General features: G+C 41.4%; 1 protein-coding gene across 4 annotated transcripts in view; it reads right to left on the bottom strand.

Moving 5' to 3' along the window:
• Nucleotides 1-14,625, bottom strand: part of SLC25A13 (solute carrier family 25 member 13) — a 179,888-nt gene that overhangs the window by 133,918 nt on the left and 31,345 nt on the right. For all 4 annotated transcript variants that reach the window (XM_031454931.2, XM_031454932.2, XM_064487552.1 and 1 more), the window contains exon 3: nucleotides 6,823-6,965. In XM_031454931.2, the coding sequence (XP_031310791.2) occupies nucleotides 6,823-6,965 (143 nt within the window). The remainder of the gene's footprint in view (nucleotides 1-6,822; nucleotides 6,966-14,625) is intronic.

The following is a 14,625-nucleotide window of genomic DNA, read 5'->3' as shown; positions in this document are numbered from 1 at the left end:
AACCTAAGATTTCTTTTTTTACCCTTTTCTTCTTTAACACCCTTATTCCTCATGACTCAAAACGGGAACTGTCCCGTGGCTGTTCTCTGCACTCTGAAAAGGATTTTTTGTGGATGCTAATTTCATTGCTATCATTTTGATTCCACAGAACAGGGGGCTGATAAAGCGGGAAGTTGGATGTGTCAGCCCATCACTAAGAAACCAGGATTTCTGACCTTCCCTTTTTCAAAAGAAGAGCCAACTATTGTTCTCGCATAGAGTGCAAAGAGGTTCCACACTTGAGATGGAAGATAAACATGTAGCTGGTAAATCCATGTTCGATCCTAGCAAACCAATTAGATACCAGAGCCGCCCAGAGCCTGCCCCACACAGACAGGGGACCCATCACAGGCAGAGAGCACCCTGAGCCCGAGGCCAGGCCAGCTTATTCAGGCCATTCTTAGTCTTCCCAGGTGAGATTAGGCCCTAGTGAAACAGCTTCAGAGACCCAGGCCTCTCTAATGAGAGTTCAGTTAATAAACAACAAATAAAACATGTTTGCAAAGCTCAAAGGGACACACACATACAATATATTTCTCCCTTGCTCTTAGTACACAGCTATGTGAACAATGTATAAAAACTACACTTAAAAAGCTTCATTCTCATTCTAAACAAAAACATCATAATGACAACGAAACCTAAAAGATACATCAAAAGTTACACAGACAAACCTAACAACAAGCAACAGACTAACAGGGTCCAGCCAAGGTCAGAGGGTCTGAGTGTCAGGAGCTCTTAGAGATCCACCTCCTCCCCCTCCTCAGGTGCTGAGAAACCCCTCCTCGCCCAGAGGTCTGTCTAACAAAAAAAGCTTCCAGGTCCGGGCACCCCAAGTTTCTCCTCATCTCCCTCAAGGAACTTCACAAATTGATTAAACTCATCATTAAATGTATTAAAACAGTGGAATGCAGGGGAATCTAAACACAACAGGCAATTCGAAGGGAGAGTGAGGACTGGAGAAATCAAAGAAAGTTAACAGCGAGGACGCTGTAGCAGAGGCAGATCATGCCCATCTCCCGACTCACAACATCCTTCGACAGCTCTCCAGTGCTCTGCTGATAAAAACCCCAAATCTTTCATTGGAAGTGCCAAGTTCCCACATAGTCTGGCAACAGCCTACCTCGCCCCCACCATGCCCTGCACGTTCCATGCTCCAGGCAGGCCAACCTCTGCATTTCAGAATGTGTTCCTCGTCTACAATGCTCTGTCCTCTGTCCCGCATCCCCGTCACCCTCCCAACTTCCAGGGCTCAAATGTCATTCACAGGAATTCTTTCCTGACCTCCCCATAGGCATGAAGCCCCCTCTACTGTCTCTCACACCATGCCTCTTCTTCATAGCACTTATCATAAGATCAACTCACATTTATTTGTGGTTCTCTGATTAACATCTAAATGAGAAGCACCAAGCAGGCAAGCACTCTGTTTTTTTTCTGCTCACCACGGTATCCTGCACATACGGAACAGAGATAAGGTTCTCAAATAGCTGCTGGATGACTGAGTGGACAGCCCTCCACAGGAAGCTCACAGCGTGGGAGACTGATCAAGCCACAACCTCATAAATAACTAAATCAGCATCACGAGTGAGCCAGAAATATAGGATCCCACTGCCAACAAGCTGGAAGTGTGGAACCCGTAAGCACATGCAGTGCACAGGTGTTGAGCGTCCATGCTAGAGTTCAGCCCAACCCTGAACATAGCTAAAGCCTCCAGGATGAGGCCAGGCCCTCAAGGAGACAGTCTGCAACAAGGGTCTCTACCTGAAAACATCTGGATCTAGCCAAAAGCAACTACTGAAAAAAAAGCTATCTGAGGGGATCAGACTGGTTGGTCTCTGTTCTCCTAAAATCCTTTGTAAATATAGGCTTTCTCATTCCCCAAAGAAAAGAGCTATGTCAGAGTACTCATTTCCCAGGGCTGCTATGCTACATTCCCATAAAGTGGGTGGCTCAGCACAGCAGAAATTCATCCTCTCACAGTTCTGGGGACCAGACGTCTGAAATCAAGTTGTCAGCAGAGCTGCCCTCCCTCCAGAGGGACTGTCCTTCCTTCCTCTTCCAGCTTTGGGCTGCCCCAGGTGTTCCCTGGCTTCCAACCCCACCTCTCTCATCTCTGCCTCTGTGGTCACAATGCCTCCTGCTCTTGCCAGTGTTATGTCGACTTTCTCTCTGACCCTTACATGGATGCTTGTGAGCATTTAAGACGCAGATAATCCATGGTAATCTCTTCATCTCAAGATCCCAAATTTAATCACATCTGCAAAGACAGTTTTCCAAAAGATCACATTTCCAAAGTCCAGGAATTATGACTTGATAACTTCAGGTGGCCACAATTCAGCCTTCAACAGTGAGTAATCTAGAATCTGAACTGGAACTTCCATTTCCCAATTCTTAGGAATAACAAGGGGGCTTTCATAACAAGGGGGCAAAACCTTCTTAGTAGATTTACCTTAGCCAATAACCTGATGTGAAATCGAAGCCAGATGCTGGACTAGACGCTGGAGACAGTAAAATATGCAGGACCTGGTCCTTGGACTCAAGAAACTACAGCAAGGGGACAGTACCTAACGAAAAATGAGTGTGCCAAGTCACCATGACATCTGGGCCAACACGGTCATTATTTTTAAATCCCAAAGTTGTCAATCTATCTACAAATAGCTTTTCAAATTTTAATAAAGTTATGCACTAAAATCCCTCTGGCCGGTCAAGCCAAGCGATCACACCCCAAAAGAGCCTGGCCAGATGAACAGCACCCCTCCAGCACTCCCTTGCTGTGGATGTGTGTGTTGTGCTTTGGGGTCAGGGGGGGCCACAAGTGGCTTCTGTCATGTTTTTTTTTCAAGGAACAGTAGCTGATCTGGGAGAATGATGTGTGACATATGAACTTGACAAACACTATGCTTCCAAAGAAAGGGAAAGGACGGGGAAATGAAGACATTCACCATTTTATGCTAAGAATAGATGTATGACTACACCTATCTGTGAAGTAAATACTGGAGTGATGTGTCAGAGTTGGGATTAGAGGAAATGGCACAGGAACACCTAAATGGGTCTCAAACACTGGCCCTGTGCTACCAGCTCAGTTAGCTTAAACACCGGGCATGAGTTCCTCCATTCACCCAGTCCTTTTGGAAATAATTATCACAATACATAGTGAGTTATTAAATGTTTCTACCTTTAGAGGGTCCTCCTCTCTTCTTTATTCTTTCTTAGGAAATATTAAATAAAGGGGGGTAATGTCACATACAAGAAGATATGCACTCCAACAGTACCTATTATAGAAAAGTAGAAATTGAAATAACTCTGTAAGGACATGATTTCATAAAATATGGCACATTAATCTGAATAGCATATGAAAATACAAAAACTGATACAGTCTAAAAGATTATAAAAGAGAATTACAATTAAAATGAATTCAAATTATGAAAAATGTTGACGTGGGTTAAATGATGTAAGATACTAAAAAACTCAAAAATTTGTGGCAAGATGAGGAAGTCATGGATGGTTGTTTCCCTTTTTGAAACTGAGCTGTTCATTATTAATATTGCTTTTGCAACTGGAAAAAAAAAAGTCATAGGGCAAAGGATTGAGGCCATCTAAGATACTCTGGGTCACAGAAAAACAGCAAGATATAAGATGATACAAAATCTGATAGAAAATGTCAAGTTAAAGAGGACTGCAAGATGATGAGAGAAGAGGCAGCTTGGATCTGTGCCAAGCCCTGGATGGAGCCAGGACAGGCCTGAGCACCTGTTGGCAGCAAACTGCTTGATCCTTCAGTTCTCATCTGGGAAACTAGGAAAAGAAAGCCAACATTTCAGATTTGTTATAAACTCTTAAAAAAAAAATACATGCTATGTTACATTATATTATATATGGAAAATGTATGTTACACTGTTGGCATCTAATGAATTTAAGGCGTATTTTCGAAGACTGTATGTAAAAAGAAATAGGAAAAGCATGTGTGTTAATGGAGGAGTGATGGAAAGGAAGCGAAGTCCATTAGAAGATACAATAATTGTGTAAAATTAATGACTAAATATATTAACATAGCTAGGAATCAAAATGTTCACTGAAAGAGACACACACACAAAATAAAAGACATAGAAAACCCCGAAAATGTTAAATTTAAATAGGAAATACCATTATAAACTTTTGATTTTTAAAAGTGTATTTCCCAGCTCTTCCCACTGAAAAGTTCGAGGCAGTAACACCCTCATAACAACAAGCCAGCGCCCAATCCCTTGTTTCCGAGCACCAGCCCCAACTAAAGGAACCAGCGCCTCTGAGAGAAGAGTGACTTCCCTGTCAGAGGCAGGACAAATCCAAAGTGAGCCTGGAACATTTTATTTGCCAAAAGCAAGCACAGCTCAAAGGCTGAGGGTACAGCAGCCAGTTTGAAGGGACTCCCATCAATCTCACTGGGACAATTTGAGCTACTCAGAGAATACAGTAAAGGCTTATAATGCACTGAGTTTAAAATGAATAAGTCCATGAATTTATACCGATATAAAAGATTAAGAGAAAAAGAAAAGGAGTGAAGAAAGCTCTCCTCTACTGAAAAATGCTAAACAATACACAGAGAAGAGAGAGAGAACTAGAAAACTCACCACTTTTCCAACACCAGTGTAGCAACTGGTTCGGAGAAGGATCACCATGGCTGTCAAGACCACTGGCTGAAAGGCTGCTGGGCAACAGGATACCCCACATCCCCTGGAAGCATCTGTTTACTAACTGCAAACAAAAATGGGTTCTGTACAGTGGAAATATCTGGTGGACACCACCTTAACCAAGGTATCAAATTGACCATCATCAACGCCAGGACAAGGTGCCTCCTGAGGAGACACAATAGGTAGTGGAGTCTCTCCTAACCTGCACCCCGAATCCAAGTCATGAGGAAACAATCAGATGAGTCCAGAACATGGGCCCTTCAACGAAATAACAGGGCCTGGATTTTCAATGTCATGAAAAAAACAATAAAAGGCAGGAGTCTGTTCTAGACCCAAAGAGATACAACTAAATATAATACAAGAATGGTGACTAAATCCTGGATTAAAGAAGGAAAAAAGGCAATGAGGCATTTGAGGTGGGGGGTGGGGAGATCTGATTTGAAAATGAACTGGATATTATGTGATATTTGACATGACTGCTAACCCTTCTAAATACGACAATTGTAAGAAGGTTTTTACTCATAGAAGATAAATCCTGAAGTATTATGATGTCTGCAGCTTATAGTTAGATGGTACCAGCCAAAAAGAAATTATATGTGTGCATGTTTATGTGTAGAAAGAGTGTTAAAAACTAAAAAGCGCAAAGGTGTCCAAAATGTTAATGGTTAGTCAGTCTAGGTGAAGCATATCTTTTGTGCATTCATCGTATTCTCTTATCTTTTCTGTAATTTAAAAAAATGTTTATCAAGAAGGAAAAAATTGATCTTAAACCTTGAATCAGATAATTCATATTGCATGTGAGCTCAGTCACACTTCCTCTGAGTCTTATAAGCACAGGGGATGTGGAAGCAACCAAATTTTCTTCACAAAAAAATGTTTGATAGAATAAATTTATGTTCTGTCTAGCTTCATCCTGAATGAACTAGTGTGAAATATACCTCAGCCTCTCCCTGCACCACCCCACAGAGACCCTGTGAGGGACGGAAGGCTCGCTCGTACATGACACTTCCTACCAAGCAAAAAACCCCACCTTGGGGAGGAGATGGAAAACAGAAGTAACTCAAGTAACCGCTACTGGAACAGAGACGGTATAGTCCAGCCATCCGCCAGGGTATTACAGCGAGTGCAACTGCCTTCCATCTGCAAGACCTTCATCTGAGAGGTTACTTCCGTGAAATGACAGAACAACAGGTGCGTAAGAATGGGGATGCGCTGGTAAAAACTGAGAGCATTCAGTTAAGTCAAGAGATTTTATACTCTGGTTGTATCGCAACCCCATGCATGTGGGAAAATCAGCCACGGGATCAACAGAGAAAGCTCAAAGCTAGAGAATGCTACCCCAGAATGGCAGCCAACTAGCCTACCAAAGGGGGTGCAAGCAGGCGGCAAGGGCAGCAGGCTGCGTCTACTACAGTTCATACAGAGAAGGCTGATTTTTCTAGATTACACTTGGTTATTAGGGGGACATTTGTGTTCCTGCTACCAATATTTTGGAGCCCCGAATTCTGCACTTAATGGTGAAAGCCAACTGCAATCTTACACGGCTTAGGAAAGATTCATTTTTAAAAATACATAAACAGAGAAGACAGGTAAGGGGAAAAAAATCCAAAGGCATTTTGCAAAGTGTCCTATTTACTTTTAGATGGCTCAGTGTCTCTCTTCCGGCTTGGGCAGAATGCTTTTCTTGGGGATTTGGAGTCATTATTCCGTCTGTTAGATTTATAGCATTTAATCATATGTGACATTTAAAAGTTATCGGAGCACAGAGAAAGATTATAGAAAAGTTATGTTCACAGTGCTATGTTTTTACATTTATTCACAATTGTTACAGTTGCCTTGAAAAATACCAGTACTACATACACTCAAGTGTATCTTCACACCACTAGACTACAGTAGTTGTGAAACCACAAAAAGTACACATAGAGAATCCCCAACTGTGATAAGAACACTGAAGGAAATGCTAAGGGTATTATTTCTAAAATAATGTATTAATTGCAATAGGTAAAGAAAATGCTCTTAAGAGATGGGAAGGCAGACACTGACTTCCTAATCATCAAAGCAACAGAAAGCTGTTTCAAATCAAAAAATTAAACGAGATCATTAAAAATAAACATACCCATCTTTGGTCTGATCCACCACACCACTTAAAAGTTCCACAGTCTTTGGATTAGGCTGGCTTTCTCCAAAAATTTTCAGATATCGAGTGATGAAGTCATTGGGAGACATGAAAAATTCACCATTTTTTTCAAGGCTTGCATACTGTTTAAAAAGAAGAGAGAAAAGATGTTTTATTCTCAAAAGTATATAATCGAGATCAATATGTGAAAGAGCTGAAAATACTCAAAGGATAAAATACAAGATATGACAATATACTCTTCACAAGGATAGTTATTTCCCGTCACTCCAAAGAAAAAGCAAAGACACATTCAGTTTGTCAAGCTTTATTTTCATACCAGTGGTTTTCAACTGGGGGCAGTTTAGCCTGACTGTCCAACTTACCAACACCAACGTTCTCCATAGCAAGCACCATGCAGAAGAACTAGCCTTCTCTGTATGTGACCTGCCTTTGGGGAACGGAATTCTCTAGCTCTGAGCTGCCTGTTTTCTTTTTCCCCACAGGGGACATCTGGCAGTGTCTGATGACGGTTTGGACTGTCACAGCTTGGGGGAGGGGACTCTACCGGCATCTAGTTAGTACAGGCCAGGGATGCTGCTCAACACCATACAACTCACAGGGTGACCCCCGACTACAAAGTCATGCAGCTCAAATGTCAGCAGTGCTGAGGTTCAGGAACCCTGGTTTACAGAAATGTGGAAGACAAATTATGTCTTGTTCTTTAGCAAGGACATAGAGCTTTTTTTAAAAAAGTAGAATTATGAAATCATGGATGAAAACATCCTAACTTTCTCCTCCATTCCTGTTTCAAGGGCAACAATGATGCCAAAAAAAGAGAGAAAAAAAAAAGGGATGACAAACAAGCTAAGCTAGAAAGCAGAGACTGTTAACAGCATGGCTTCTGTGGGATTTTACAAAAGCAGGTAAGAAATGCTGCTGTAGTTGGTGTCCTCTACATTCTAGAACAGAAACAGTCAGTAAGAACACGGTGGCATATGACCTTTTTTCACAGCTTTCCCCCGGATACCGCCCACGATACATTCCTGGAAGTGGAACCTGCTCATTCCTGCTCCATGGAGCCCTGGGGGCAGCGGGAAATGCTGAGAAACAACATGGAGATCATGTGCATCCTTGTGGAGCAGGAGAGAGTATCTTGATCCTGGGGATCGAACCGTGATTTGGGGGAGTGGGGAGGTGACAACCATGAGCCACTAGAACAGACCTAGCTGGGTGACAGCAGCCACTGGTGGCCACAGTAATGGGGCAGCACGGTGAAGGGAGCTGTAATGACAGCATCTCTGCTCCCTCTGTGCTGGCAGTTAAGCCCAATTAAAACTGTTTTAAAAAGTCACATGTTATTTCTACATTTCAGTCATCCCAATGCAGGATAAGCTCTTGGTCAGATACCCAGTTACAGGCTCTGCAGTCCCTCGGGCCTGCGCTGTGCGGGGCCCTGCTTCTGCCTCTGCCTCTTACCACCCGTATGACCTCACGTAAGTAGATAGTTTCCTAGGTCTCTGGCTCCCCACCTGCAAAATGAGGTAACAACACTACCTGCTTTTAACGTTTTCGCTAGAAATAAATTAACAATCATCTAACATAACTAGTACAATGCCATACACACAATAAGCACTTGATAAAGCACTAGAATATTGGTTTTTATTTAACATTTTTTAGCATAGCACAAAAGAAAAGCCCAAAGATGGCCCAATAATCCTAGTATTCTTCAGTTAGCATCGAAGTCGGCTTTCTGCAATCGTAGAATTATATTTTGATTTTCCTTACTGAGGCAAAACGAAACTGAAATATAAAGGAAATGTCACTGCTAATTACAGCAATCCTATGATTTAGAATTATACCTATGTTTGCTTATCGTAGTGAATAATTCATTTATTTAAAAACACAATTTAACTCCTCTCCCACCAGCAGACATTATTAGATTATTATTGGATTATTTCCAGTTTTTAGGATTTTTAAATAAAACTAAGGTAGCCAGCTTTGTATACAGTATTTGTCCAAATTCCCGTCAACTTTCAAAGGCTAGACGCCAGAAAGAGAAACTGCTGAGTCAAAGGAGAGGAACTTTAAGGCTCTTGAAACTTAGCACACTGCTCTCCGAAAAAGGTTGTACCAATTTATACTCCCACCAACAGTGTGCAAACATGCCCTTTCCCCTCTTTGTCTATCATACTTCTGGCAAATATTCTTCAAGTTTGATATTATTATATAATTGAGTCTATAGATTTTATTCTCCTTTGTAATTTCTTCCATTACTTCTAAGTTTAGAAACTAGTCCTTCCTCATCTCAAGACTGAATACTCACCCACATGTTCTCTTAGCTTTTTTTGAGTAGGTTTCTTTTATCTTTATGTTTAAATACACTGGCACTTTGTTTTTATATGTGGTTTGAGATAAGGATCCTCCAACTTGAGTTTCTTCCATTTATTCTCTTGGTTGTCCCAGGACCACACATCAAATCATCCTCCCTTCTGCGCTCTTTGGGATGCCATGCATCCCACATACTAAATTATCATACAGTCACCAGGGGAAGACTTAGCAATCAAGTCCACCTTCAGTACCAGTTCTGATCGATTGGCAATGGCCTCCTAAGGTCAAGATGTACTCTGAGGCTGTCCCCAAAGTCCATGAGAGAATGCCAGGACGAGCTGACAGCTCTTGTCATCACTGCAGCAGGAAACATTTCAGGACTACCCTTGGCAACTGACCTGTCTACTCTTGTGTTACAAGAGTACATGCATCTTAATTGCTGTGACTAGGGGGAAAGCTCCGCCAGGACAGGATTTTTCTTCCCTTCTCACTGCCATACCCTCGAGTTCAGACTGTTGCCTGCCAGATAATGAAACATGTTCAGTAAGGATCCGCTGAATGAATGTGAGGTTAAAAAACATTGCATTACTTTTCTCTTGGAAGTCTTCTTGGCCATAATCAATCACTCTTTGATTTTCCCCCAAAGGATCTTTAGAATCATTGTCAAGCTGCTGACCCCTAGAACAGTTCCATTGAAAATGCAAAATAAAACTACAATGCAATGCCACCATTCATACACAAGATAATTAAAAAGAAATTAAAAGTGTTGGCTAAATGTGGAGCAAATGCAACCTGTGAACTGCTTTAGAAAACTGCTTGGTGATATCTACTACAACTGAACACACACACAAGCACAGGCCCAGCAATTTCAATCGTAAGTGCATCTCACAGAAACATGTGTGTAAACACACACATACATGGTGGGGGGAGCATGTGTGTGTAGGTACACACACACACACACATACATAACAGAAAACATGCTTTAGAATTTTAATATCCACAGCAACATTATTTTGATAGGTATGTTGTTTGCCATTTTGTTTTTTTGGTTTTTGGCTGCTTTTATAGTTCTCTGTTCTCTTCTTCCTTTTTCAGTCTCTTCCCTTGTGGTCTGATGATTTTCTTTAGTGATGTATCTGTGCTCCTCTCTCTAGTTTTTGTGTCTCTACTGTAGCTTTTTGATTTGTGGTTACAATGGAGTTCACATATGTTGACCTGAAAACTACTTGTTTTCAACTGACAGTCATGTAAGTTCAAACCCATCCTATAAGATCTACATTTTCTACTCCCCCCTACTATGTTTTGTTTTTGATGTCATATTTTATATTTTCATGTCTCTCTTAGCTGTTTATTGTAGTATTTTATATCTTCGTGTCTCTCTTAGCTATTCATTGTAGTTTAGTTGATTTTTCAACTTTCTTTGAAAGTTCATACTAGTTAATTTAAGTGCTTAATCCACAGCGTGGACTATATACTTGCCTTTACCAGTGGGATTTTTCCCATCCTATACTTTTTTTATTTCTTGTTGTAGCCTTTTCTTTTTCACTTAAAGATGACCCTTTAACACTTATTGTAAGGTCAGTTTAGTATTGATAAACTCAGTTTTTGCTTGTCTGAGCAGCTCTTCATCTCTCTGTTAATTGTGAAAAATAACCTTGCTGGGTAGAGTACCCTCAGTTGTAGCATTTCAGCATTTTAAGTAGATCATGCCACTCTCTTCTGGCCTGCAAAGTCTCTGCTGAAAAGTCAGCTGACGTCCTTACGGGGGTTCCCCTGTGGGTGACTCTGTTTTTCTCTTGCTGTGTTTAAAATTCTCTATCTTTACCTTTCGCCATTTTAATTATGATATGTCTCAGTGTGGGTCTGAATGGGTTCACCTTGCTTGGGACTCCCTGTTCTTTCTGGACCTGGATATCTATTTCCTTCTTCAGGTTTTGGAATATTTCAGCAATAATTTCAGCAAATAGATTTTCTACCCTTTCTCCCTCTCTCTTTTCCTTCTGCGATCCCTATAATGCAAATGCTAGTACCCTTGCTGTTGTCCCAGAGGTTTCTCAAACTATCCTCACTTTTTTAAAATGTTTTCCTTTTTGCTGTTCTGACTGGGTGACTTCCATTACTCTATCTTCCAGATCACATATGTGTTCTCCTCTGTCACTTAATCTGTTATTTCCTTCTAGTGTATTTTTCATTTCAGTGACTATCAGTTCTGACTGGTTCTTTTTTATATTTTCTAGTTCTTTGTTAAAACTCCCTGTTCATCTACCCCTTGCCCCAGTTCAGTTAGGATTCTTATTACTGTTGCTTGGAACTCTTATCAGGTAAGTTATTGATCCCTGTTTCATTAGGGGTTTTTTCTTGTTCTTTCATTTGAAACATATTCCTGTCTTCTAATTTTGTTTTCTGTTTTTTCTCCGTGGAATTAGGGAGAACAGTTACCTATCCCAGTGCTAAAGACACGTCCTTGAGTGGGAGCACCCCTCTGCAGTCTGCATGTGCCCAGTGGCTCTGGTGGGAGCGTGGATCTGAAGTGAGCACGGGCTGCGTCTTCTCCGGGGTGTGCTGGCAGCTACCACCTTGGTTGGAAGCAGGGCTGGGAGCTGGAGGGGCTGCAGCGGCTGCAGCAGAGCCAAGTACGAGCCAGGGCTCCTCTCTCCTGTGCTCAGTGGCCATCTCGGCCCTTTTGGGGCGGGGTCAAGGGCAAGGGGCTGGGGCAGGAGCCCTGAGGGAGCTGGGCCTCTCCCGGGTGTGACGGCAGTCTCTGCCTTGGTTTGGGACACGGCCGGGCCTGGGGTTAGGGCTGCACCTAGGTTAGAGGCTGGGTGGGGACCAGAGAGGACGTGCCACACCACTGAGCTGGCCTCACCCCATGGCAGCATTACTCTGGAGAGTAAAACAGCGGAAAATAACTCAAAAGTCAACCAACAAAAAAATGTTTAAATGAATTGTGGTATAGTCACACGATGGAATACAACACAGCAATGAGACCAACACCAACTACACACGACAACGTGGATGAATCTTACAAATAAAAGAAGAGTGAAAGAAAACAGACACAAGAATACAGACTGTCTGATCATATTTACATAAAGTTGAATACCAGGCAAAGCTAATGTATGGTGATAGAAGTCAGACAACTGGTTACCCTGGGGAGGGGTGGGTATTGACCAAAGGGGCATCAGATGGCTTCTGGGGTGCAGGCAACATGGGGGGGGTCTCTTTGTGAACATTCAGGGAGCGGGACATTTACAATCTGGGAGCTTGATTTATACCTCAATAAATAGTTTACAATGAAAAATCTGATATTTTATCTGCCTCATCTTTTAGAGGTGATAAAGAAATCATCTCAAATGTAAGAATATGTTAATCTGGACATAAAAAACAAGTTTTCTTCAGTTTTCAAAATCAGCTCATTACAAAGGCTGGGGTGGTCTGCCTTGTGATTATAGCAAGGATGTTAAAGGTTCTTTCTTAGACTGATGGACAGAGGCAGACCCGAAGAAGAATACGCTGACAAGGGCAGCTCTGCCACCCTTGAAGCAGTGAGCAGAGGGTCCCTGTCAGGGGAGTGGACTACACCTCACAGCCGCTGAATCTTTAAAATGTTCTTTAATCCTTCTTTGGGAACAGATTTTTACAAATGACCCAAAGCTTCTCTCCCTCACAATCTGTGGACGTTTTAGTATGATTAAACGTATACTTATGAAATGGGGAGGCTTTCAGGACTCTCTGCAGAACTGAGTATAATACTAATCGTGATGGTTAATTTTCTGCCACATTGACCGGCCAAGAGGTGCCCAGATGAAACACTGTTTCTGGGTGTGTCTGTGAGCGTGTTTCTGGATGAGACTGGCATTTGAATCGGTGGACTCAGTAAAGCAGACTGGCCTCCCCAATCCATTGAGGGCCCAACAGAACAAAAGGTGGAGGAAAGGAGAATTCGCTCCTTTACCTGCCCCTTTGCTTGAGCTGGGACCCATTTTCTCTGGCCCTCAGACTGAGATTTACACCATCAGTCCCCACTGCTGCTCACGCCTTCAGACTTGGACTGAATTACACCACAGTTTTTCCTGGGTCTCTGGCTTGCAGACAGGACATCATGGGACTTCTCTGCCTCCAAAATGGAGGGGGTAAACCAGTATCTCATAATAAACCTCATTAGAGGGATAAACAGCCAGAACTAGAGATGAGAGATCTCCTACTGGTTCTGTTTCTCTGGAGAACCCTGACTAAGAAACCAATTGTCACCGTCAAGAAACACCCACCACACCGAAGAATACAGTAGCCAAGGAAAGGAAGCTGTCACTACACTGAACACTCAACTGTGAACAAGCCAGGTCAGAACCAGAATCATCCAGTCACCCGTTTTCGCCACAAATCATTCACATCTAAGGGCTGAAGGACACTCTCCTCAGCTGTTTCCCTGCTACTGGGAAATGCTGTGCACACTTGATCACAGCATCTGACCAAATTCTTTCCCTCACTTCCCTGTGATAAGGGAGGAATAAAATATAATTAAGAATTTGAATACAGATCAAGTATTTCATGTAATTAAGGAATTAGTATTCATTGCATTAAGTGCACAATGATATATATTATGGCCATGAGGGAAACTGTTATTATTTGGAGCTAGATCCTGAAATTTAGGGTGAATTATGATGATAGCTAACTTACACTGAAATATACCAGTGTGTGTGTGTATACACACACACACACATATATGTGAAACTAATATGACAAATGTAATTTAAATTAGGTATTGGTTATGTGGGTGTTTACTATTCTACTTTCTATATGTTTGTAATATAAAAAATTTTAAATGTAATTAAGAATCACAAATAGTGAATAAATATATTGATGTTGATTAAAAAACAAATTTCAAATAAGATTCAATTTTTCAACTAACGAGTTGGCAGAAAGGTCTTTTATTGTTGCTGCTGTATTTTTTGAATAATCTGAGTCGACAACAAAATGTGGAGAAAAGTAAACTTCTATACTCCTACCAGAATGTGTATGGATACAACCTTCTTGAAAGGCAGTCTGCCCAGAATCAAAAACTGTAAAATGTTGTAAACCTACTCTTTAATCCAATGATGCCACTTCTATAAATGTATCCTAAGAAAATGCTAGCTATATGAAAAATGTAGGTTCAAGGGTATTCATTACAGTTTTACGATAGTAAAACAGAGAAGACAACTAAACATCCAATAATAAGGAGTGGCTAGACAAATTACGGTAAACCAGCTATACACAGGAACAGCACAGCAATAAAAATACTGCAGAGATGCATTCAATTATAGGAAAAGATATTCACAACATATTAGCTGAGGGAAAAAAATGAGCATGAAACAGTATTTTTCCTCCCGTTAAGGAAAAAAATTATATTCATTATAGAGACAGAGAAACGGAGAGAAAGAGTAGGAAATGGATATATGTATATATAAACATATAGATATAAATATATATGGAACAGTG

The sequence above is a fragment of the Camelus dromedarius genome, chromosome 7, assembly GCF_036321535.1.
Source record: "Camelus dromedarius isolate mCamDro1 chromosome 7, mCamDro1.pat, whole genome shotgun sequence".
Lineage (NCBI taxonomy): Eukaryota > Metazoa > Chordata > Mammalia > Artiodactyla > Camelidae > Camelus > Camelus dromedarius.
Note: the sequence above shows the minus strand (reverse complement) of the source record. Positions and strands in the feature narration are given on the sequence as shown.